Genomic DNA, 27,609 nt, shown 5'->3' with positions numbered 1-27,609 from the left:
TCCACTCATCACCATGACATGTCACCGGTTTGTCTGAAGCAATATTGTTGAAAAGTGTGATTTGTGTTGGTATTCCACGTTGAATCATTGTGAACGACGTTACTCCACAGTTTATTTATTTCAACTTTTAACGCAAAATTTGGTCTCAGTGCCAGAACAATGTCCACGAAGTCGACAAGAATTGTTCGTTTTGTTTGTACTTTTCTTTTTGTGTTTCAACTATGTTTGTTAGTGGATTGTTATTCTCATTCTGAAAACATCGTGGAAACTGTTGACCATTTACCCGGAAGAAGATTATTAGATGATCCTAAGGTGTCAGAAACGAAAAACAAGGACAAAGATAAAGATAAGAAAAAGGTGAGAAAGCCCTCTTGTCACTTCTGAAGCTAATTCTATCAAGTATTAGCATGTTTGTTTTTTTATCTACAGAGGCGGATCTAGGATTTTTAAAAGCATTGATGCACATAATACCTAAGTCAGGAAGTGTATGCAGTTAACGTGTAAGGTGTCTGAAAAAGAGGGCTGTCCCCATGCAAAAACTGCCCCTGACAATTTGGAGAAAATGACCATAACTTTTAGAGGTAATGGCCACAAATTTTGGAGAAATCTAGCCTCAAAGTTTGGAGAATATGGACCTGACAATGGGCTTAATTATTAGTGGTAATGGCCACAAATTTTGGAGAAAACAGCCTCAAATTTTGGAGAAAATGGACCCAAATGAAACTAAGTTATCCAGTTTGTACAATTATTGAATGGCATCCGTGTCTCCCATTTGATATTATTAATTGCTATTTTGTTTGTTTTACAATTAGTAGTAGTCTTAAAAAAAGCCAGATAGGCCTCAGTGACAACGACATATACTGGAGAAGTGAGGACTAGTGAATGCCCCAAATTTGCCCCATGTATTAATTGTTGGGATGATTGAAGATATAATGGATCAAACAATAATTATTTAAAAAACAAATAGGTGTAATACAAGCGTAAAAGCTTATGTAAAGACCTCTTCCATACACAATAATAATCATAAACAGATAGATATGCTGACATTTTCTTAATATACATTTTAAGACACATTGTGTGATATTGTCGACGATGACAAATAAAATCATTGTTTACTTAACGGGGTTGGGATTAATTAGCATGATTAATAACTTTGTTTATGCAGCATAATTAGTTTGTTAGGATGATGATTAATTGCCACTGCTCTGATACACATTTAAGAAGTTAATTGAAGTTATGCAGTTTTGACAGACCATCAAACAGAACTTTCAGACCCGAATAATCGATCGATTTATGAACTAAATCCCTTTTAAGATTTGTGTAAGTTTTCTTTCTCAAAATTTTGTGTCCATTTTCTCCATAACTTGTGTCAACTCTCGCCAAAATTTGTGGCCATTTTCACCATTCCTTATTATCTGGGGCTATGTTCTCCAGTCGGGGTGAGCACCCCAGCACACATACACAACACATGCCCTATAAGGTCCGCCAGTGATCTCAAACTGTGAGGGACACCTGCTCCTGACAATTCATGATTATCATCATGAGGTGAAAATGAACCCGTATCTCATAGGTTGGTCCTTGCCCGTTATCATTTTACTGTGAGTCTTACGTATGTATCCCAACAGACAACCTTGTGCTTTTCCAGATAGAGCATCTGCCTGGAGAGCAGAATTTTGGTGGTTTGATCCCCTGGCCATGTCATACACAAAGACATTAAATGATGTTTGTTTCCCTATTATTAGATTTACTACTGGTGTTGCCATAACGTTCCTCATGTTACATAGAATGAGAGTTCTCTTATTGCAGCACTGAGTCACTTTACATTAGTGAAAGTCCTTACATTAATCATGTTAACACTAAGATCTACTGGAATTGATGTCAAGTGATGTTCTGGACAGTAGAATCAGAAGATTTTGGCACACAATGTTAATAGTAAGGAATGAGTCAGTGAATTGGGTTTAACGCCGCTTTTAACAGTATTCCAGTTATATCGCGGCGTGTCAGCTCAATGTCAGAGGAAAGCCCCAAATGATGCAGGTCTCAGACGTTTACCACTTCGGTGAAACCCACGCGCACGGGTATGGTGCTGACAGGCCTAGAAACATAATCGGGGCGAACCAGGATTCGAACCCACAACCATAGGTTTCTGGCGTGCCCAAGGGACGCAACTCTGCATAGCAAATCCCGGCGCCTTAGACGACTGGGCCACCTGCGCCCCTTAATAGTAAGGAAACAATGGCTGGCAGTTCCATGTTTGTCTTGTATATGGCATGCTTAATATCAGTTATGGTTATTATGAACATTATTAGGAGTCAACAACAGTTAGCATTAGAGTGAGCAGCAAACGTGTGAAAAACATCTGGAGTGATTTACTCAAAGATGCATTGTAAGCATTTCATGATTGTCATAAACATAAGGACATTTGATGATGAAGATGGAGAGTTTATCTTTCTGGAGGAGCCGATTTCATCCTCAGTGTAGAAAGTGTGTATCCCTCTGGCTTGATAAGCCTTTGATCACACAGAGTTGCCTTCAGCTATGCTGAAATTTAGTCCCTGTTATTATGAAGGGACAAGGGTTGTGACAGACATCATCATGATTATGGTCGTAAAGCTGATATACCCGGTAGCCTTACTGCATGCCAGATGTTGCGGTTCATCCCCAGATGTGTCAGTATAATGTTCTTTTATTTGCAATCATTTTGCAGATATGTTTGTGTGAAGTCATTTCTTTCTGACAATGCACACATTCTTTCAGACTGGTATGTGGTTGAATTAGTATAAAGGTTCAGTTATCTTCAGTGTAGGCATGATCAGAGCGTTTTATCCAGGAATCTGAAAAGGTTTTGCAAAGGCTATGATAAAATAATTTCCAATTAGATATTTCTGACCCAAGACAATTTGTACCTGTTATTTCATGAATCACACATGGCAACCCAGTAGAACTCATGCAAAAAGATGGACAAATTTATACATTTAGGTATCCAATGATTTTATTTCTCTTGAAATGATAAGCCAGTCATTTCTAAGACAGTGTGCATTCAAGACCCAACCCTAGTATTTCCACACAGTATTCAGAAAAGCCACTCCTGGGGCTATTCAAATTAAAAATAGCTGAATATATAAATATAAATAATATAATAAATATATGATATAGATATGACAGGCCAAAGGTTGATGTCTATTATTAGATTTGTAACTACATGAACTGTCAACATGTTTCCTCCTGTAACATGCAACAGGATTTCTCTTATTGCTGCATGGAATCGCATTATGTCAGTTAATTTGAAAGAAACCACAATATATGTCCTCCTGTATATCATTACTGCGTGCCAGATGTTGCAGTTATTCCCCGGATGTGTCAATATTATGTTAGTTATTATGTGCAATACATCAGACCTTCAGTGAAAACAAGATTTCCTGCGCATTTCCAGTGCCTAGCAGCTTTCAAAATTTTCACATCCACTAGCCCGACACTACATTATTGTGATAAGGACAAAATAAAAATCCAATGATGGTAGTCCTCATTGACTAGTTGTGTTTGGGGATTGTAATCCTGAACCAATTTTTAATGCTTTATTTTTACTACAAATTGGAACTGAATAAAACTAACCGAAAATCTAAACATAGTAAACAGTTTTTGTCTCGTTCAAACAGGACCAGCTACACGCTCTGAGGACTAGTGAAATAAGGCTTGCACGAGTTCCCAGGACAAGTCCTAAAACAGATGAATATTCAAAGGCTACACATGTACAAATCCACCCACATGATCTGTTGTGATCATCTAGCATTGTAGCATACATACAAAACAATTGCAAAACATTTCATTTCATAAACATGATAACGTGACAGTGTCATGAAAATATGCGGCTTTTCAATGGACTCCTATTCACTCTGGTATTTCCTAATATTTGCTGCATGACTAAAATTGTCATGATGATGCAGTATATATATACAGAAACCAAAGGATGTTTAAATGAATGATCACAACTGATGTATGTGTTGCCATTCACGTATAGTGCATAATTTTTAAACAGCTCAACTTGCTTGCCATGAACAACTGAAAGATTTTTTTTTCACTGTATAAATTGTCTCATTTCACAACGGATTTGGGATATTTGGAGAAATGCACTTAAAAAATATGTGATATATTTTTATGCATTATTCCTGTAACTTTCAACCATACGCTTGAATTCACATTTACTTAGTAGTTAGGCTAATAGCTTTAATCTTTAATCTTGCACAGGGCCACTGTACTAACCATCAGCATGGTGACATAATCTTGTGCAACAGAATCATCATTTTTATTGGGCGGGGGTGCTGTTTATGATAGGTTTAGGAGATCCCAGATAAGACCAGTCAGCTGTTATCAGTTTATGTTAATGAGATTTGGGGTATACCTCTAAGCCCTTCCATTGAACTTGTGGACGTGAACCAGTTTATTATCCAAACATGCAGAAAATCTTCTCAGTCGGCTGGCTTTTAATGGACACAACATATTGCAACCCATATGCATACAAACTGTTAACGGTCATAATTTAGACTACAAGTCTTGTGGGACACAAAACGATAATAATCTAGACTGCAAGTCCTGTGGGACAGAAATGGTAATAATTTAACCAGCACAAAAAAAGCTGTTAAGTTCATTTATAGAAATTGTAGGTTGTCCTTTACTTGTAACTGACAATTTTAGTTCAGGGTGTCATTGGGTGTCTTCAGTCTAAACATTGAATCCCCTGTCTACAACAGGCTTCAAGTTTCTGAGTAGTATGCAATGATGTGGCATTAATTAACTTCTTAATGCACTTCTTGTAAATCAAGTAAAAGTGTCACAGGTCACCAGCCTGGGACCCCAAATTCCTGCCTCGGACACCTGATATTTACCATGATGTACTGCTAAGCATACTTTGGACTCAACAACAGATAGACAGTGGTTGAGATGACTTGTCAAACTTTATGTTCATGTGGACTGTTGTCATGGTTATCATTATCTCTGTCACCATGGTAACATCGGAAACCTGTAGAAATATGTGCTATGTGGTCAACACTGGGTAGCCCTGTCATTAGCAGTATTAGAAATTGGCACTAGTCCTGTAGTCCTTACCAAACTGCCCAATAGTAAAGGTATCCTAAGGACCAGTAGAAATTGCCCCATTTTAAGGGTTTTGCTATATGTTATCATTATAAGGACTAGTGGACAAAAGCTGTTAGTTTCTAACCCTGCATTAGACTAACTTTTTATCTTAAAATGTATTTTTTTTGTATAATCAACTGCATGTAAATAGAAAAGGAGACCCTGAACCTGTGGAAAATCTAGACTTGCTTCATTTAGGGTTACAGCATTACAGTGAGGGCTGAGCGGAAGGGAAACTAGTGTGGTTTGGGGACTGTGAGACAGACCAACTGGCCTCCAACATGTCCAGGATAAAGTAAACTTAGCAACAACTTGTGTACTTTCCCCACAGACCTATATACATAGACTTTTCACATAGACCACTTATGATAGTGCAGTATTAGCAGTGGGTGCCAATGACCATGGTCATGTATGTATCATGACACTGTGTACACTGACAACATTTCAGAGCTGCAGATAAGCAGCGTCTTTGCGTAAAATACCCTTAAAAAATATTCAGAACCCAATTACTTTCAATAAACTTGCATGCAGAAACGCATGCATTAAATAAAAAACTCAAATTATTAAAACAGTATGCGTAAATACCCAATGAAGCTTTTTCAGCATGTGTACAACAGAGCCAATTTCCGAAACACAATTACGAGCTGATTTACTTCTTGAGCCAGGCCAATAATTAGAACCGTTTTTAAATGTTTTAAAACTTTTTTCATTTTTTTAAATCTTAAAATGTTCACTGATTTTGGGAAAACCCAATAGAGAGATGAATATATAAGTGAAAAAATATTTGTTACCCCATGAAAAATGTTATAGTCCAATAATAACAGAAACCTTCGAGTAGAAACTCATTTATGTTCCTGTGGGATAAACTGCAACTAAATTACCAAGATATCAGAATCTTTTATTCCTTACATATATCGCTGTGGCTATGTTTATTCTAGCACAGGTGTAGACACCATTGGTCTTGGCCAACAAGTCACTTGCTGGTCAATTTTGGACTTGCGGTTTCTGGAATTTTGGAAGAAAACTACTAGTCCCACTACATTTTCAGTAGTCACTGACTTATGGACAAGCCCTTTCCCTGTGGCAGTTTTCAGAATTAATTTTATTCATCAAAGATTAATACTGTATTCGACGTAATAAGCGCCCCGCTGTAATAAGCGCCCACGGCGATATTTGCTAATATATTGACTAGTGAACAATCTCAATTAGCACCCTTCAGATTGATCAATGTACACAAGACTTATTTATTCACGTATAATACGCACTCGTGTGTTATATGCACCCTTAATTGTGGGCAATTAAATTCTGGAAAAATATATATGTCGTATATAAACATTTCAGGCTGTCAGCGTAAACCACGAAATTTATCTTTCAATTCTGTTGTTTTTCATCAAAACAATATTCTAGTAAGAGCCCCCTATTTCAAATTTTGAGAGCACCCTGGGCTCTTATTACGTTGAATACGGTTGTTATCATTGTGTGAACATGGTAAAATCATATACAACATAATGTAGTCATCAGAAATTGTTGAAGCATCGTCATTATTGTGCACTTATAGAGGTTTGTTGTGGAATAATATTAATTATGTTAACAAAACATCATCTGTCTCCCTGGTGAATAATGCACTGAATATATTAGAATACATCATTCACAGGTTGTCATGGTTATTACTTCTCTCTTGTAGGGCTGGGATGGGTAACTTAGGTACTCAGGTCAGGTGGGTCCCGAGTAGGACCTGGGTACCCACAGGTCTTCCCGGACCTGTTGTTAGTCACGTGGTATATTGTTTAATAACAAAAACAATAAAACTCCATGGATACATTACAAGTCACTAATGTTTGCATTTCTTTCTGACAATCACTATGGACTCATTCCTTCTGACTTTTTCCGTGGTCTAGTGGTAGAGCGTCCGCCCGGAGAGCCGAAGGTCCGGGGTTCGTCATACCAAAAGATGTTAAAAGATGGTACTTGTTGTTATCCTGTCTGGTGCTCGGCATTAAGGGGCTAAAACAAGGACTGGTCGGCTCGGAGTCAGTATACTGTGTCTGAGTGGGGTATTCATGTTAAACTGCGGTATGGTATCTCAGAGAGCTAGCACTGTAAATCGGCATCAGTCCGGACTAGTACAAGCAGCCACACACACACGTACATGCACGTCGCTATATAAGTGCAATAATCTTGGACGCGACGTTATACCCCATTTCACCTCACCTCACCTTCTGACTTTTTATATTTTGAGTAAAGATAAAGCTTCAGTCATCTTCAGTGTATGCATGATCACATCATTTTATACGTGTATCTAAATGTTTTTTGCCAGGGCTCCTGTAAAACCAATCGGACATTTTGTACGGAACTTAAGACCTATAGTGGGTACCCGTATAGGGTCAGGAAATGGGATGTGTACCCGGTGGAAAATTTGTACCTTTCTCTTGAGACCTACAGCAGGTACCTAGGTCATGTAGGTAGGGTCTGATAATAGTGGATACCCGGTAGAAAATTTGGAAAAATTAGAGACCTGGCAGTGATTGCAAATATTACATCCGAATGATCTATTGTACAAAGACAGACATACCAATTAAGTACATGTGCTTACTCGTTCATCAGGTGAATGAGTACCAGGATGCAAGGAGTAGGGCTAGGATTAGTCCAAATTTACTACCCTGGTACCCATCCCCCTATTCCCTGACCCTACCCGGGTACCTGCTGTAGGTCTCAAGAGATAGGTGCAAACTGTCCTGTTAGGAAAAGTTTGATTGTTAGTCCTGGCAAAATGTATTTAGATACACTGGTCATACATTCACTGAAGTTGACTGAAGTTTTATCTTTATCAACTATATCAAAGTCAGAAGGAATGGGTACATAGTCAGAAGTGAGTGAGTGAGTTGGGTTTAATGCCGCTTTTAATAGTATTACAGTTATGTCGCGGGGTGTCAGCTTAATGTGGGAGGAAGGGCTCGAAGTGATACAGGTATCAGATGTTTACCACATTGGTGAAACCCACGAGCACGGGTATGGTGCTGACAAACCTAGAAACATAATTGGGGTGAACCAGGATTTGAACTCACAATTATAGGTTTCTGGCTTGCCCAAGGGACGCAACTCTGCACAGCAAATCGCGACGCCTTAGACGACTGGGCCACCCGTGCCCCCGTACATAATCAGAAAGAAATGCGAACACCAGTGACTTGCAGTGCAGCCTAGGAGTTTTTTGTCATTAAACAATATATCATGGACTAACCACGGGTTCAGGTAGTCCTGTGGGTACCTGGGTCCTACACAGTGAGTGAGTATGGTTTTACGCCGTTTTTAGCAATATTCCAGCAATATCACGGCGGGGGTCACCAGAAATGGGCTTCACACATTGTACCCATGTCGGGAATCGAACTGGGGTCTTTGGCTTGACGAGCGAACGCTTTAACCACTAGGCTACCCGACCGCCCCTCCTACACAGTACCCACCCAGTACCCGAGTACTCGAGTTACCCGTCCCAGCCAGAGCAAGGAGCATATTTATTATCTTTTTATGTATAAGTTTCCACTTTTGATATATATATATATATGTTTTTAAATGTACATACATATGCTCTCTGCATCCTAGCATTCATTCATGACTTGAAGAAAGTAAGCATACACTCTACTGTGTTCCTTGTCATGACATCCATAATTTCTCTCTCTTGTGTTTATCACTTCTAACAGCCATGGTATAAATATTGTTAAACACTAGAGTCAATGACAACTATGATAATTCATGTGGTGGTGCTAAAATCCTCGAATTATCTTTTTGTCTACAATATTGGTGAGATATTAGTACATCAATAAACATGCCATTAGCTGTTATTATTTGAAGCTTGTGCGCCTGCAGATAGTCATGTTGCCCTGACAACCAATGTAATGACAATAGGATTAACATTACTGACATTCACTTCCGATGCTGCTATATGTAATCTGTGTAATATGTAATCAAAGGCACCACTGACTTTAGTCAGTTATAACCGTAGTTTGTTTTAAGCATATAAACAGCATATATACACAGCAAATGGACATACCAGAAAACAGTTCATTATATCCATCAGTTAATTATAAGCGTGTTTGTTGTAAACATAGTTTACTATATATACATGATATAGTTATATTGGTTTCTAAATCCTTTGTATTTGAGTGTCCCTGTCATTGTTAAGATCAAAATGGCATCATGAAGATAAGATTGTGTAAGATGTATTATATTAAGATAGTGATAAACTTTCTTTTGCACAACTATACTGGAAAAATGCTGATTCATGAAAATATGGGGGATTTGCTTTCACAAGTGATGTCACCATCTCTACCTCTCTTATCACAAAGTTTGATTGGATGGTTAGTTTTAGTGTCATTACATTTGAATCAGGCTCGAAACTGAGATATTGTTGCAAATGGGTCCAGGGTATTAATCATACGAGAATGGAGATTTGTTACCCTGGATGTTGTAGCACATCCCTGAATATTGTTACAACTATAAATTCTCTCAGCAGTCATCGGAGGAGGAGGAGTGGTGGTCGGACGAGCATGGCATCCTCCATCACCTGCGGAAGAGGAAAGGTGACCTGGGCTTCATCCACGGTTTTGTCGCCTCTCTTTCTGTCATCATCGTGTCGGAGCTGGGAGACAAGACCTTCTTCATCGCGGCCATCATGGCCATGCGACACTCGCGTCTCACTGTCCTGACTGGAGCTCTCGGGGCTCTCATCTTCATGACCATCCTCTCAGGTATGTCTTTGTCATCATTTGTGTCACTTAGTTTTTCGGTAAGTGGCGTTCTGTCCAACTCACTCTACTTCTTCGGATACTGAGAATTGGATATATGTCTGAACTCGTATTCCATAAAGCAATGAACCAAGTAACACTGCAGTTAATTGAGAACTGACTTTCACTTTGTGTGAGATCATTGAAGTATGAACCTTCATTGAAGTATGAACCTTCATTGAAGTATGAACATTTATTGAAGTATGAACATTCATTGAAGTATGAACATTCATTGAACCTTCATTGAAGTATGTACCTTCATTGAACCTTCATTGAAGTGTGAACATTTATTGAAGTATGAACCTTCACTGAAGTATTGACCTTCTTTGAACCTTCATTGATTGAGGCCTAAACTGTATGAACGTTGAAGCTTTCTCTAATTTTTTCCCCATTGAAGCAACAATTTGATAGAAAGATCAAGTGTGGATTAGAGTGAGATCCAAACTGAAAACAGTTTCAAGCTTTCTCTGAATTTTCTGATATACACCTTAACCTTGATATCAAGGTTATAGTGTCTTTTTCATCATAGACAATAGTTCTGCATTCGTTCATAAAATGGAATACCCAGAATGACAAGTAATAACCCTGTCTTCTTCTGTTGTGTCAGGTTTGGTCGGGTATGCTACAACTGTGATCCCGCGGGCTTATACTTATTACATTTCCTCCTTGCTGTTTGCTGTGTTTGGTATCAAGATGTTGAAAGAAGGTGAGTAAAAACTAAGAAAAACACTTAAGAAATAACTTATCTCAGACGAATGGTCAAGTCTGTCCCAGCTTATGTTCAAGGGGGACTAGTTTTAGCATGTTTTGTTTAAGTCATTTGGACGCCACTTGTCAGCTTACCCAAATTAATGATGTACATCAGTTTTCACTTTTCAATTTTCAGTTTGCACTTTTCATAAATGGTTTTCATTACAATGTCAAGGCCAAGCCTGACAATGTAGAATAGGCTCTCTTTGAGTGTGAATTACTGAAAATAGTTTTCCTTGATGCTCGTGGTCATGAGTTTCACCAAAGTGGTAAATTTCTTAAGACCTGCATCCCTTTAGGTTTTCCTCCCACATCAAGCTGACATGCTGTGATGTAACTGAAATAGTGTTCAAATGAGCATTCAACTCAACTCACTCTCTCACTCCTGTATTGTAGGGTGGAGCATGTCACCTGATGAAGGACAGGATGAGTATGAGGAAGTGCAGGCTGATCTCAAGAAGCGGGAGGATGAGGTACGTATTGATGGACTCACGGCTTCAGGATGGCTAGAGTAAGACTGCTTATTGCCCTGATCCCGTGTTACACGTCTCCAGTCTGTTGTGATATACCCTGGACCCAGCGACAACATAGCTTCATTTTGGGAGTGATCTCTTTAACACAAATTTCTCTCAGTTGTGACCTCGAAATCTACAACCATTCGAAATGCCTCTTCTGAACCATCTTCCCGAGGCAAGTGACTATAAAAGTCCAGTTTCCACCCTAGCCGAACTAGGCTGGTATTATGGAGTTACATTTTGGCAGGACTAACGGACATAGTCCAATCAAAATCGTGCACCGAAATCGAAATCCCGTTTGTAAAGTGTCATGCAGATTTTGGTCTACTGCAGGATTTGCAAAGCATGTGCACCCCTAACTCGTTGTCGACAGATATTTTCTAAATCTTTTCATGTTTTTAATCAAGGTGCTCACATGATTTGATGCACTTCGCGATGTAAGACTTGTTTTATCACAATATAGATCTTGATTATCGATCAGATCGTATTGACTGGGCGCCACCATTTTGTTTGAAGCAAATGCAAGTGATACGAGAGGTTGAATCTGATTGGTCAATACGAGAGGCATAGAAAGGACATTACTCGTAATAGCAACAGGTGGCGCCATGATCGAGCCCAGGAATTCCAGCCTTGTTCGGCAGGGATGGAAACTGGACTTTTAAAGTCAGTTAACACTCTTGCCTCGGGAAGATGCTTCTGAACATGAGTTTGGCTTAGATCTGCTTTTAAAATCACGGCTTTGTCCGTGTGAGCCCTCAGTATATGAAATCAAAACTGGAAAAACTGTTCCATATTATGACAGGGGAAGGAATAATTCCGTACAACCTTCCAGTTGTATTTGAGACAGCACAAAAAAAGACAAGTGGAGTACTGGTGATATTGCCGCTCTTTTAATCACGAATTTGATTGGATGTCTAATTTATGGATCATGTCATACCAACAGGCCTCAAAACAAAGGTAATGGGCCCAGTGTTTTAATATAATGATAACCTGGAGATGTGATACACTGCCACCAGTTTTCTGTATTGGAGAACTCAATGAAATCTGTTTTGAGTGATTCTCTGTCTTTAACCATGTTATAGATGATGTGTAATGTCTCAATTATTTTGAAAAATGGGGGCGGTCTGGTAGCCAAGTGGTTAAAACGTCACGCCGAAGACCTGGGTTCGATTCCCGACATGGGTACAATATGTGAAGCCCATTTCTGGTGTCCCCCGCCGTAATATTGCTGGAATATTGCTAAAAGCGGCGTAAAACTATACTCACTCACTCACTATTTTGAATAATGACCACTTGCATGTATAGTTGTGTCAGTTTTACTTGCTTAAAATGCTTGTTCAGAATGGCAAGTGAATTCCTTGCTCAGAACTGCAAGGACTTGTCATCATCACAATGGTTTAAATTATGTGCCTGACTGTTGCTCTGATATGTACATATGTTAAATTAGTATTACTGTTGGAGCCAAGTAACATTGAGGTTTTTAGCAAAATAGTTATCCATAATTTATCGATTCTTGATTTAGTGTACTTTCAAACCCATGGCATTTACCTCCAGCACTGTATTTTCTTAACATCAATTGTAATAGCATGTTAAAAAATAACTCACTAACATGACAAAGGTGCCTGAAAAATCTGTTGTGAAATGTCCAAAAAGGATAGGAAAATGTGTGTAATGATAATTCATCAATGATCACATTGATGAAGAATGAATTTTTATTTGACGACATACATGATGTACTTTCAACAAGACCCAAGTCATTCAGTGCTTGTCGTAAGAGGGATCAGGTTGTCAGGCTCACTGGCATCGTTGATGTATGTAATCTATCCTTATTGTGTAGATCGATGCTCATGATGTCAATCACTGGATTGTCTGGTCCAGACTTGATTATTTATTAACCACGGTCATATAGCTGGAATATTGCTGCGTGTGGCATGAAACAAGAAACAAACAGTGCTGATTGTTTTTTTCAACATCATATAGCACACCAGTTAACACTTCAACACGTGCACAGTATAATTGTACACCATTTCTTTGTGCAGCTTCAGAAACAGAACATGCCAACCACCGACATCGAGACTGGTATTATCCGCACTCCCGGCCGCCGCTTCCTGTCGGGACTCATCTCCACTGTATTGCTGCAGAGTTTTACCCTGACATTTCTAGCTGAATGGGGAGACCGGTCTCAGATTGCAACAATAGTTTTAGCAGCCAGGGAGGTAAGTGTAGCAACTGTCAGCTTATGTTCAACAACCCGTGAACATCCGGGGTAGAATAGGTCTTCAACAACCCATGCTTGCCGTAAAAGGCGACTATGCTTGTCGTAAGAGGCGACTAACGGGATCGGGTGGTCAGGCTCGCTGACTTGGTTGATGCATGTCATCGATCCCAATTACTTGGATCGAGGCTCATGATGTCAATCGCTGGATTGTCTGGTACAGACTCGAATATTTACAGACCGCCGTCATATAGCTGGAATATTGCTGACTACAGCATGAAAGGACTGCGACAAAAATTAACTTTAAAAAATTCGGTGAAATACTGAAAGTCTTCACCTTTCGACTCACGTGACATTTGTTTTTACATGTTGAATGTTACTCATTTCTGATTTAAACAATGGTTTCTAAAGGACCTGGAGACCAGTGAAGATCCAGGGTACAATATGTCTTCAGCAACCCATGCTTGCCGTAAAGACGACTATGCTTGTTGTAAGAGGCGACTAACGGGATCAGGTGGTCAGGGTCGCTGATTTGGTTGATGCATGTTATCGTATCCCAATTGGGTCGATCGATGCTCATGATGCCAGTCACTCGACATCTGGTCCAGACTCGATTATTTACAGACTGCCGTCATATAGCTGGAATATTGCTGAGTGTGGCGTTAAATAACAAACAAACAAAATCTAATGGAACTGGATAATTTATTTATTTTTACACTGATTTGTAGAACATGTACAACGTGTGTTTCAGGAAATCTGGGGTGTATTGCTGGGAGGGTTCCTGGGTCATGCTCTCTGTACGGGTCTTGCTGTGATAGGAGGACGGATGATTGCTCAGAGGATATCTGTCAGAACAGGTGGGTGCCTCCAGGCTTACTGATTTATTTGTGAGCTGAATGGTTATTTGAGCTCATTTCATGGCACATTGCCCATGCAATGTGGAAACAGATTGAAAGACAAATGTTTGTTCTCACCTGAAATCAAAGTTCATTGTATTTTTTTACATTTTCAAAGCCTCCTGAAACCTTAGGGCCTATGAAGCTCAATCTCTGGATGAACAAACCCAGCAAAACTGTATCTGAACATAATGACAGAATTCTTATCTTATTTAAAAGATGGCAGCCAGGACAGCCATATTGAAATTATCATTTTGGCCACTTGCTGAAACATAACTCTATGTATCATTTTTCTATTAATATGCAGTAATTGTTTGCTACTCACAGTTGCTTATTATGTTATTATCCTATATTTATCCTTGTTGACTTTTCACATTCACATGCTCAGTATATCCGTTCTTATTTGTTTTTACCTTTGAAAAACTTCTGTAACCTGTGTTTCCAACTCACTCACTCACTCACTCACATCAATATTTTTCAGAATTTTTCACACCGGTTTGTCTCCATTTCAGTTACCCTGATTGGCGGCGTAGTGTTCATCTTGTTTGCATTCTCGGCGCTGTTTTTCGGTCCCGATGACTGAGGCCTCCCATCGAAGACATCACGACTCTGCCCAGTAATTTATTATCACTTAGCATCCTGTTATGTCACAACTGGCCCAGCTGCCATGATAAAAGTGCTCAGTAGAACACATGTAGGTATTATGGTTGCTCGCAGAACAAACGGGGAATTATACAATTTAATTTCCACCAGGGAATTGAGTCACAAATCATGTTTACCAATATGTATTTCTACTTTGTCATACGAACTGCGCTTAGTTCCACAAAGCAATCTTAGTGCTAAGACGAATGTAACTCCCATTCTGTAATATAATCATCTTATCGTGAAGATCGCTTTGTGGAATGGGCCCTTGACAAGGAAATGTCAATTAAAAAAATAATTAGCAACAAACAGAAGCATTGAGCAAATAGGAACTGGCCTCAAGTTTAAAAGAAGAAACAAGTTATTTAGGTTTGAATATTTACAGGGTTACTCGTAATTATGGCATGGTTGTTGAGTAGTGTTTATACGTCCCTGTTATTGTCATCATTGTAACTTTGTTGCTGGAGCTAATTGCTGGTAGTGATGGCAACTGACATGGCTCTATTGGATTATTTAGGGAGTATTTGCATCAGTCAAGATTTCAGATTGGTTCAATGTCTAGTCCACTGACTGATAGACAAGATGTGCTGTCGATATTTTTTTAAGTTTGGTAGGGATATAGAAGGATGTCCTATCAAAAGTTCATCAAAACGACCTTATGCCGTTTGTCTTGTGTATGTGTGGCACGATTTATGATATGGAGTTATATATTATATTATGTATGAAGAATATGATGAAGAGCCAAAGATTTCCATGATACCAATCATGGTGATGTTAAATATGAACAGGGTGTTGATATTATTCTCGGATATTTGTTTTATTTGGCAGTAGCGTATCATCATGGTGATTATGTAAGGGGGGAAGTCAGACACAATATAACCAGTTATGAAATAGGGGCAGATTTTGACACTCTTCCAGAGACACAAGGGTTTGTTAAGTGATCCTCCTTGTGACATGACCCCGTAATGTTATTTATCATCCAAAACTGGCTCCCACAGGAGATATTGCTTGTGTGAGATCAAGCGATGTCTACATTGTAGATGTAGCTGAGATGAAATTGCATCACAATGCTTTGCAGACCATTGTGACATCATTGGTTACCATGACATTACAATCAAATGACATCACTTATGGCTCTGCTACTGAAGTACTTTTTACACTTAAGACCATGTGAAGACACTGCCTATTACTGTCTTCAAACTGAAAATGTTGGAAGAATGATGTTGGATGATAAATAAAATCTCATCCTCGTCTCTTTTGATATCAAATATATCAACACTCGTTGATAAAAATGGAAAAAATCCTCGGCAAGCATCGGAGTTTTTCCACTTTTATCAACTCGTGTTCATATATTTATCAAATGACACTTGGGTGAGATTCTCTATATCTCCAGTGATGGTATTTATTCAGAAACATATCTCCACATGAAGCAAGCTGCTGTTCTGTCCGTGTGAGTCATAGCACAGTCATGTTGTTGTCCCCAGGGATGTCTGCTGGTCTGAACTCAACATAGGTTGGAACTATTTTTCATCTTTCTTGTCTCTTTATTTACCAAACAATATATGTTTTGCAAATAGGGTTATAACTTGTTAGTCAACTTTTATACATGAAGTATCCTCAGAAGGACTTAGCTTTAGGGCTTAAAAAAATAAAGAATTGGTTCTCAGGCAATGACTTTTGAAAATATATGCGCCGGGAGTTGGGTTTTTTTTCTTCTTTTTTTGGCTTGTTCAAACTAGTCTGTAACCAAATAAACAATTGTGTACCAGTACCATCAACCTGGTAAAGGGCCTCCCTACGTAAACAAGCATACAAACTCCTACAGCCACCATGACCATAACACAAGATGTGCAGTAAAGCAGTGCGAATGTAAAGGGAAATACATGTGTGCTATATGGGATCGCATTGTTTGTACATGTATTAGGATTTTTAAGTTTTCTTAAAATGGAACTAAAAACGAAACATGCGGGATAGGCTTTATGATGATGCGGGCACAGCTTGAGAACCAAGACTATTATTGTTTTACAAAATACACATATTAGTTTATGAGACATCATACCCACTTACATTGCCACTGTTGTTGTTGTTTTTGGTTTTTTTGAGTAAATTGATAACATGCTCATTTTAGCATTTCAGCTTTACTGATATGTCCTGATGATGTAAGGATGATGTCTTTTAAGGTTACCATGGTTACAGTGTAGGTATGACTTCTGTCTCAGTTGGCAACATGGACCTGTGTGTATCCAAACTTCATTATCTAATAGGGTTCATATAACCTAATGGTGCATTCAATTCTTGATTTTTTAGCTGTTAATGGTGTCTTTAAAATGGCTTGTACAAAACAGTCATTAAACTTTCATTAAAAAATGATACTTTAGGCTTAAAAAAAATAAAAGAATTGGTTCTCAGGCAATGGTTTTTGAAAATATTGTGCTGGTGGGCGGTGTCTTTTTTTTTTTCGGTTGTTCAAACTTGTATGTAACCAATAAACAGTTGTGTAATCAATAACCAATGGTCTACAATCATCCTGGGAAAGGGCCTCCATACATAGATGTATTCCTTGATGAGTAAAATACTGGAATACAGTATTTGGCTACCGTTGGACTTGGAATATTTAAGGATTTTTTGTTTGTTTTTTAAAAATGGAAATAAAAACGAAATGTGCGCCGAACTTTATGATGATGCAGGTTGTGCCTGAGGACCAAGACTTTTCTTTTTTTTTTAGCCTTAAGTGTAAAACTTTGATTAACGATTTTTTAAAATTGGGGTGCTCCCCTATAATTTTGACACAAATTTTTAGCGAACGAGCACCTGCTCCTTCCTGTCATCTGCAATCTCATTAAAATCAGACCTCAGTTCTCGCTACCACTGAACAAAGATCTGAGGACATCCCATTACATCATCACATCAGAACGACCTTTCATCCGACCAATCAGAGCATCGCTTACCAGATTATGAAAGTGACAGTCGGAATGTAATTTCTAATCATGCAACCTCAAAAACATTACTCCGAACGATAGTTACGTGTTTAACGACTGAATCCATACAATCTAGACCATCTATTAGCCATTCCAGTATGTTCTTTTGTTCAGGTTACAAATTTGTAATCGAGAATTTGTCAAAATATGTTTCACGGCAGTCACCAATTTGAAATTAGTGCCGTAAAGCACGAGAAATCTGCCTTCTGATTTGTCTTTACATTGGTTGGTCAAAGTTCGCGCAAGGTCGCTCTGACGTGACCCGTAATGGGATGTCCTCAGATCTTTGTTTAGCGGTAGCGAAAACAAAGATCTGATTTTATTTAGATTGTGTTATCTGCTTAGTGGCATGAGTAATAGCAAGATAGACACAATTTTATGGATAACAACGTTTCAGTATAGATCCTTATACCGTTGTCAAGCAAGACTGAATGAGGGACATAGTGCAGAATATATATAGTAGGTGGAGGATTAACAGTAGAGGTTTAACATTGACAACAATACCAAACATGAGTGGGATAACATTGGTAGGTTTGACAACAAAGGGACGGTGCTGTCACAAAACGATGGACAGGAAACACATAGCTGGAAGCCACTAGGGTCATGAAGCCAATTAACAGGATAAGTGGTTATTGTTTGATGAGTTCATAGTAGGCGGGTGGGATGAAATAGCCTTGATCTCTGTTGATTGATGGCTTGTGGCGGCGAATGTGGACTGCTTCTGTTAGTTTTCTTTTAGTTAAATTATGGAGGTTGTTGGCGAGGATTTGGACGTTGTCCCAGTTGATGATGTGATTGGGACAGTTGCTGATATGGTCTGAGATGGCTGATTTGCTGTCAGATTTGATGGTGGAGGTTTTATGCTCTTTGATTCCATTATGTTATCCATAAAATTGTGTCTATCTTGTCATCCGTCAACTTCTAAGTAAGGCCTATCAAACAATTTATGAGTAATAGCAGTTGTAAAGGCTCAAACATTTAGCAAATCAATATTGCTAAATACATCACTTCTGACATTGATTTCGTCATGTACGATACAAGTTTTGGAGGTTTCAGGTTTTATAATATTATCAGACATGTTTGATTTAATGGGGTTCTTGGTACCCCAAACCTCCATTATGTTAATGTACAGAGGGCGTCACTGACAGTTTGATTCAATCAAATTTAATGAAACATTATTTAATTGAGGTTCAATGACACGATAATGAACAATTATAGTTTGAATCTAACTGACGTCATACATGAAATTACACTCTAGAAGTTAACAATGAATATTTTGTTAGCTTTTGAAAGTATGTTATTCACAACTGCATTGCTTTTTAACAAGGGAAGATAACTTTTGTTCGATTGGTTCCAGTAGTCAACATTTGGACACAGGTAACAGACCATCAGACATGCTTGACAAACAACACCTGTCTATTTCAACACTGATCTGTACATCAGGGTTTGTATGTGTATATAACAATGGGGTTCAGTGATCCATTCCTTACAGAAATATATTATAGCATTTGTCTGTTGCTAAGCAACAGAAATTGAAATCGTGCACTACAAGTTTTATATCTGCTATGTTTAGCGTGTTACCGTATTGGACATAATAAGCACCCAGGGCGCCCTCAAGCTGAGAAATATGGAGCTCTTATCAGAATATTATTTTGGTGAAAAACAACAGAGTTGAAAGATCGTAAATTTCGTGGTTTATGCTGACAGACTGAAATGTTTATATACGACAGATATATTTTTCCAGAATTTAATTTCCCATAATTAAGGATGCATATAACACACATACTATACAAGAATATATAAGTCTTGTGTACATCCATCAATCGGAAGGGGTGCTAATTGGGACTGTTCACTAGCCAATATATTAACAAATATTAGAGCGGGCGCTTATTACATCGAATACGGTAATTCATTTTCAAACTGTGGAAACTGTGGTATTGCCAGACCTGATTTACATCAACTGCCTTTCGGCATAAAGATTTAATCATCTTGATATATACATGTATTGGTCATTCCAGTCAAGGCAATAATTCAAGACCTGGGCACTGTTCCATAAAGTGATCAGTGATGTATGATGGGTGTATAGTACTTTAACATAGACCCACCACAGTCAATGTTCACTCTTCATCACTTTGTCGGATGGGGCCTGATTACGTCTAATCTCATGAATTCAATGTGTAGAGTAGTCTTGAGGAAAACAGTCTGAAAGTAATAAAAGACATTTTTTTATGTTGTACTTTATATTACTTGCTGACTCAGTATCAGTATCGGGGATATTAAGTCGGTTCCGGTATATATTTAATCATGGCATATTCCTGTTCATTGTTCCAACCATGTATATTATTTTCACCAAGGAATCATCAGTAGCAGCATTGTACAACATTATTTTACTTTATTTGATATGTTCGTGCTGAGAATAATTCCAAACCTCAGTTTAGTTGAGTTCCATGCTGTACAAACATTTTTTTTTTACTGAAGAATTGACGTCAATATTTGTTGTGTTTATGGAATTAAAAATGGTGTGCATACTGTGTAAATCTGCATAAATGCAAAATTGTATTAAAGCTAATTCTTTTAGATAGATATGTCAACAATAATAACTTCACAGTATGTGATCTCTAACACACCAAAACTGTAGACAACAGACGAAATCGGTGACATCATTCAGCCCAATAATGCAACACAAGCCCCGCCCATTCTATTTTCAGCCAATCAAGAAACAGTAGTCCCTTCATGGGTGGGGCCTCACTTACAATTTATGTCTTAAAACATAACCTCAAAAGTTGTCTCCACTATTTCCATAAATTCACTATTTCCATAAACTGACACTGTCAGTGTAATCAACTGAAGTACTGACAGAGTGTTGTTAAACCCAACTCACTCACTCCTTCTCGTCAAAGTTCACTGAATGCTAGTATATGTAACAGACGGAGAGATTGACACAAAGTTCTGAAGTAATTTAACATGCTCCTTCAAACCACAACTTTCAATGTGTCCTTATTGTAGCATTTTGTTTTTTTCTCATGATCATGTGTATAAAGTAGGTCATTAACTTAGCTGTATGTTCAATATTTCTATTCAATGTTGGGGGTGGGTGGGAATAAGAACATTTTATGTGTGGTGCATCAGTGTTAATAAGGACAAGGGTAGTCTTAATGAATATCAATTTCAAAATCTATTTGGGGTTATTATACAGTTATTTTCTTAAGTTATTGGTTGGGGCTGTCATTTGACGTTTTCTAAAATCCTACCAGAAATACATTTAGCTGCAAGAACCAACTTTTTATGTTCTGGTGGGGGAGGAGGGGTTGGGATTTTATTTTTAAAAATATATTGTCCCAGAAAGTTCTTGAAGAATTAAAAATTATAAATAATGCTCTTCAGGTCTTTTAAAAAATATAGAAATAGCCTGCCACAAAAATGATGATGTTGCAAGGTTTTGTCTTAATGAATTCAGGCTCATAGTTTTAAATAAAAACTTATCTAGTTTTGTAGCTGAAGCTGAAAAAATATCTGATCTTGATACAAATTTCCCAGAAAAAAAGAGGTTAAAGTTGTTTGAAACAGTGTGACAACTATGGGTGTTATATGGGCTCAGTTAATGCAGTGTGCCACCTGAGTGGCCCATATGATACCATTATATGAGATGATGAGTTGTTAGGGAAGTAGATGCACAGGAACTAGCATATCACTGAGAGAATGCACACCAGGCATATTCCAAAACTAAGAATAGATTTAGTTTATATATTTTATGTTACTCTGTATATGAGAATATACAGAGTGGTTTTCTGTTTATGGATGTTGATATTTATATATAGGTTTGAAGCTCAGAATGAAGTTGTATATATTGCATTTGTAAATAAACATTGTCATAAATGTGGTATTATTTGAATGCTCATGTCTTTAGTGTAACCTTACAAACTCATTCAAATCAGATTTTATACTCTGATAAGATACCTCTCTGTGTGGAGATCTTGACACCACCTCCGTAGATCACATCAGGTGAACCATGTAGTCGGCCAATCAGCATCAAGGTTTCTAAAGTTTTGAAGCATCCACACCAGCATATCTGATTTCTGAAACTTAAAACAACCAGGTCGGAATTTATAAACATAATATTGTTGTGGATTGTTACACGTCCTGTCATTTCTGATCACCATGGCAGCCAAACGGACATTATTTGTGTTGTTTGCTTCTCTTTTGTTGACAGTGACATTTCCAAATCGTGTTTGTAAAGCAATGAAGCCGAATTGTTTGATAAACCTGACATCTGATTGGCTCAAGAACCCACTCATCTTGCGTTTAGAATGGGGTGTCAAAGTTGGCTCAGATCTGCACATACAGAGGTGTTGTATGGGAGGGAAAGGTCTGACTGTAATGAGATTGCCTGTTTCTTATGTCTTGCTTTGGACCACTTTATTTTGTCCCCTCATGGTTACATTTTGTCAAGAATTAGACTGTTTGCGGTTCAGCGGTTCTGCGGTTCAGCTCTCTTGTGGGGCTGCAAGCATACAACTGAAGTTGTTGCCTTAAAGCTGAAAGAATTATCCAGATCAAAATATCTTGCAAAGAAAATATTTTCAAGCACTAGTTATTGAAAATTCATCTAAGAGAAGATAACTCATGTTATTTCATTTTGGTCAACTAACCCAGAAAATCATTAAAACTATAATCCTGCCAAAATTTTGAAACGATATCACTGCCCCAAATTCCTAAGTAAACATGTTTCTTCTACCCTATGCACGATTGTTTGTTAGGAGTCATAGAGAAAATATTTCTGCTGCAGCGAATAAACAGATTATTTTGCATTTGTAACGTTTGTTCAAGAACTTTTCAAGTTAGGTTTGTTGGGCATGGGAAGCCCAGTGTCTAAGCCACCACAATGCACTGTGCAGAGTTGTGTCCCTTAGGTGCACCAGACACCTATGTCCATGGACTTGAATCCCTTATTTGCCCTGATTATGTTTCTTGGTTTGTCAGAACAATACCTCTGCACGTGGGTTTCACCCAGGTGGTAAACATCGAAAGACCTGCCCTGACATTCTAGGGAAAGTCTAAAGTCAGCTGTGCTTGTGTCTGCCATACATCTGTCTGGGTCTGGCTGACACAGAACATGGTGTTTGGAAGATCTCCAGTAATGTGTTCTTTATTATTCCAAACAAGAAAACAAAAAATCTGTAAAACATTATTACCTGTGAGACCTGCCATCATAGCACATGCTGATTGAAAATAAAAGAAAACAACTTGATAGAATTTAAAGTCATATAAGTTAAGGACATCCATGTTATGGGATGTGTACAAGATTCACAGAATTATTGTAGAATAGAAACAAATAGCACGATAGTGGTACTGCAGAGGCCCGAACTAGGGTCAGGGGGAGATAACTCAGAGGTGTTCCTATTTAGATGAAGAACTCTTGCAAGTATAACTGTTGGAAATATCATCTTTGTTTTTGAGATATTGTATATTTGAGATATTTTTTGCACAGGTTTCACCTGTAGTCTCATGTGGCGTACAGCAGTCTGCTCCTACTTGCCATCAGTGTCAGCTGAAAGTGTAATGTTTGTGTATCCCAATGCCATGGAAATATATACATTTATAAGCATATCTTTTAGCCAGAAACCTATGCTTGACCTTTGTTACCCAGTAGCTGGACTAGACTTGTCAGATACATGACTGTCAGTCCCTGATACCTCCTCGATTTTCCAGGGTACTAGATCTATACATCCTTAAGGGGCGGTCGGGTAGCCTAGTGGTTAAAGCATTCGCTCGTCACGCCAAAGACCCGGGTTCGATTCCTGACATGGGTACAATGTGTGAAGCCCATTTCTTGTGTCCCCAGCCGTGATATTGCTGGAATATTGCTTAAAAACAGAGTAAAACCATACTCACTCACTATACATCCTTAATTATAGTCTACCTCCATTCTATTATGATAAATAATTGTGACACATTACCTGCCATTGCTTCATTTATGTAAGTATGTCACCATCTTCCTCTCAGACTAGTAACTTCCTTAGGAATTTCTGTCACACAGATTGTAATTTGATTGGACAGTTATATTTAACATTTTGCCATGTGACACAATGGTAGGTTGTGCAGGATATTTATCATAATAGAATGGAGAAATAATACCCTTGATAATTGAGGATGTTCTCAGAGCAAATAATTGTATGTCATGTTTTATGTTAAAGTTAACCATGATAATTGTATTTACTTATTAACCCTGATCTGCTGCCATAAGCCTTTACCAAGAGCATTGATGACAAGGTCAGAATTCAATCTGTCTTCCTCAGGCCAGACCATATTTCTCCGTTTTTACATGAATTTTATTCTTGGAGATAAGAAAAAGGCGTAACAAAAAAAACAAGAAATGGTGATTATAAAATTAAAGTTAAGCTGAAAGCTTAAGCATTCAGAATACTTCAGAAATATTTTTATTTTAGTTAAGGATAAAACTATAAGCCAAACGTGATAAAAAGAAACATATTTCAAATCAAACACTGGTATTTTGTATTTTGTGGTAAGATATATGGACAGTTGACATGGTCTGGCCTCTTTACCAAAACACAGCATCTTCATCACCTCTTCTCCTTGTGTTGCCTCATATGACATCTTGTCAATGCGTTAGGATCACTTTCAAGAACAACAATCGTAAAAGTACCCGAACAATTCCCATCCTTTTCTTGAAATGTATGAAAACCTCAGGAGATCAGACCAGTTTATTTTCTTGGTTGACTTATCCTTTACAAGCACATTCAGATATAGAGGGTAACTGAAGTGTTGTGACATCATCAGTTGCGAACAATACTTCCTACATAAGTACAAAACTAAGGCTACACTTCTTCATGGTTTACATGATTTGCAAACTAGTTAAAATATAAATTAATTTGTATAGCTCAATATGAAAAGAGCTAACCCTCATAAGAACTATGCCTGATTTGAGGGGGGATCCTTAAAACAATATGAAAAAAAAAGACCTGTCGATGAATTTTTCATTCAACATTTATTTTGCATTATTTTTGCTTTTCTCAATATTGTTCGGCTGTAGAGTGCATAGATGCCCCATTCATCTATGTTGCTACAGTTTACTGTGTAGAGTTGCATCCCTTTGGCGTGCCAGATGAAACTATGATGATGCGTTGGAATAACAGTTCATGCTGATAATGTTTTCATGCTTGTCAGCACCATGCCCATTGTTGTGGGTTTCACCGTAGTGGTAGACCTGCATCACCTCGGGCTTCCTCCTGCATCAATCTGAAACGATGTTATATAACTGCAATACTGTTCAGTCAGCGTTAAACTCACTCACAACCCGTGAAGATCCGGGGTAGATAGGTCTTCAGCAACCCATGCTTGCCATAAAAGGCGACTATGCTTGCCGTAAGAGGCGACTAACGGGATCGGGTGATCAGGCTTGCTGACTTGGTTGATGCATGTCATCGTATCCCAATTGCATGGATCGATGCTCATGATATCAATCACAGGATTGTCTCGTCCAGACTCGATTATTTATAGAACGCCGTCCTACAGCTGGAATAGTGCTGAGTGCGGTGTTGAATAACAAACAAAACTCACTAACAGTAGAACAAGAAAATGATATGGTCTGGCCAAATGAAGTTATTGTGGCCTTAATCATGCAATATCCCTTGCCAGTGTCCACCACTTACTTTCCACCCACACATTTGAGGGTGTTCATTATTCAATCATTGACTCTATCATGGCTGTAATAGAACAAGTGGCAGAAGAAGTCTTCTTCCAGCAAGAACCCCAATTTTGGTTCTGCAACATCCTATTTATGTCACTCTAGTGCTTGCTGTGTAAGGTATCTTGCTTTTTGTCGACTCTATTACCATGGTTACAGTGATATTGTATATACACAAAATGATGGTGAATATGGTGACAGGTGTATGGTTGATGTGGGAGTGAATTAAGTTCCCTCCGTGTGAATGGAGCATGGGATAAACAACAAATCATGATTCGTGGACATCTTCCCAAGGCCAAGGTAGTTAACTGACTTAAAAAGTCCAGATTTTTAAACTTATCCTATCTCACACTATGCGATAGAATTGAGAATGGGGGTGCTGGATATGTCAGGTGATCAGGACGCTGGGGTCATGTCGCACGGGATTCTAGTGGTGCATGAACCATGATCACAGTGGTGATTGGTGATGTAAGGGATGTGTTTGGGTGAGTGGTGTTTTTTGAAGCTGGAAACTTTGTTCTAGGACGTTTCCACACCAAGATCGAAGAATAAGAAGAAATGCATAGTGTGAGATAGGATAAGTATATAAATATACAATTTATTAGAAAATGTACAATTTCCACCCTTGCCAAACTACACTGGAATTTTGTGGTTCGGTTGTAGCACCACTAGTGTCTTTGAGTTATGACCCTCCTGGTGACCAATCTGGTTTCACTTGCATTTGCTTCGAACACAAAATGACGGCTCCCAGTCAAGATGATCAATACTGGGTAATCAAGATTTTTATTGTTATAAAATGCAAAGTGTATCCGAGTACTTGAGCAGCTTGATTAAAAACATGAAAAGATTTGGAAAATATCTGTCGATGCCCAGTTAATGGTACAAATACTTTGCAAATCCTAAAGTTTATGAACCATATGTCAATTTCATTGGACTACACAGAAACTTGTTTGTCCAGCCAAAACATAACTCCAACCTTTATCGTCAGTTGACTCCCTTGCCTCGGGAAAATGTTTTGTGGAGACAGAATATCAAACTTTGATTTGTGTTACTTTTCTGGATGCATGTTTGAAATGCCGCCATTCGTTTCCTGAAATCTTAAGCCCCAACAACTAGGTCCAGCTTTGTATTTGGACCTTGTGACAACATTGATGCGCCAAAGCCATGTTCCACAAGCTGTGTCAGAGCTATTTTAAAGACGATTTTTTGTTGTTGTATAGAACTATATTTTCAAACTTTTGTATTCATTACACAAAAATGAACATACAATATGTTAAACAGAAACACATCTTACACCACACATAGCTTATTCTATTAACTTTTTGATGATAGAAGTATGAAAGAAAATTAGCTATTTTCTCACCCTCCAACCAGGTTATATATTATACATTATAAGTTGTAGCAGGATCACATTGATCTTACTTCCATGTTTTAATGTGACACTGTAAATGAATTTAAACTTCAAAATTGATAAAAAAAAAGCTGTTCATTGAGCTGAGGTTAACTTGTGCTGTCACATGAATTCCATAGACTTGGAAAAAGCATTTAACTTTTTACTTCGAACTGGGGTATAAGGGATTTATTCTGTCTCTCAGAAATCCATGTGCAGCCTGACTTGCTCTTGATGGGGTATAAAAAATTTCTTCCCCCACTGAGAAATTTATTTCCCTCCAAGGTGAGTTACATAGTATTTTATCAAGATTACGTTGACCAATTAGATCCCATCATTCTGACATGGAGTTATGATAAAGTGGCCTTCTATGGAGTCTCTGGAGCTGATTAGAAAACATTGTCAGGTTATGTAAAGTACAGCAGATGGTTCATCGATATTTTGTCTTTGTCCTTTTTTTGTGTATTTCATGAGATGCACAGTCATTGTTTTAATTATTCAAAAACAGATGCTCTCTATGCTACACCTTGTGGAAGAATGAGAGGTTTAAACCACCAGTGTCATGGAAAGTGAAATGTTTGTGTGGACAGTATGTTGTCATAGCTAC

The 27,609-nt window shown here is 38.2% G+C and overlaps 1 protein-coding gene across 3 annotated transcripts; it reads left to right on the top strand.

Moving 5' to 3' along the window:
* LOC139450572 (putative divalent cation/proton antiporter TMEM165) lies at positions 1-27,609 on the top strand. Of its 3 annotated transcripts, XM_071232328.1 has the most exons (8): positions 1-357; positions 3,657-3,749; positions 9,641-9,875; positions 10,519-10,617; positions 11,058-11,134; positions 13,216-13,392; positions 14,143-14,248; positions 14,800-27,609. In XM_071232328.1, the coding sequence occupies exons 1-8, from the start codon at positions 160-162 to the stop codon at positions 14,868-14,870; spliced, it is 1,056 nt and encodes a 351-aa protein (XP_071088429.1). In that variant the 5' UTR covers positions 1-159; the 3' UTR covers positions 14,871-27,609. The 3 variants fall into 3 exon arrangements, with proteins under 3 accessions (XP_071088429.1, XP_071088431.1, XP_071088430.1); XM_071232330.1 differs by lacking the exon at positions 3,657-3,749; XM_071232329.1 differs by lacking the exon at positions 3,657-3,749 and having other exon boundaries at positions 9,638-9,875.

This window comes from Haliotis cracherodii, unplaced genomic scaffold (assembly GCF_022045235.1).
Source record: "Haliotis cracherodii isolate W230 unplaced genomic scaffold, xgHalCrac1.p SCAF_8, whole genome shotgun sequence".
Taxonomy (NCBI): Eukaryota; Metazoa; Mollusca; class Gastropoda; order Lepetellida; family Haliotidae; genus Haliotis; species Haliotis cracherodii.
This window is presented reverse-complemented; position numbering and strand designations above follow the sequence as displayed.

Coding starts and splice junctions, on each gene's coding strand:
- LOC139450572 (XM_071232328.1), top strand. CDS start 160: ATGTCCACGAAGTCGACAAGAATTGTTCGTTTTGTTTGTACTTTTCTT. Junction 10,618..11,057: donor TATCAAGATGTTGAAAGAAG/GTGAGTAAAAAC, acceptor CCTGTATTGTAG/GGTGGAGCATGTCACCTGAT. Junction 13,393..14,142: donor TAGTTTTAGCAGCCAGGGAG/GTAAGTGTAGCA, acceptor CGTGTGTTTCAG/GAAATCTGGGGTGTATTGCT.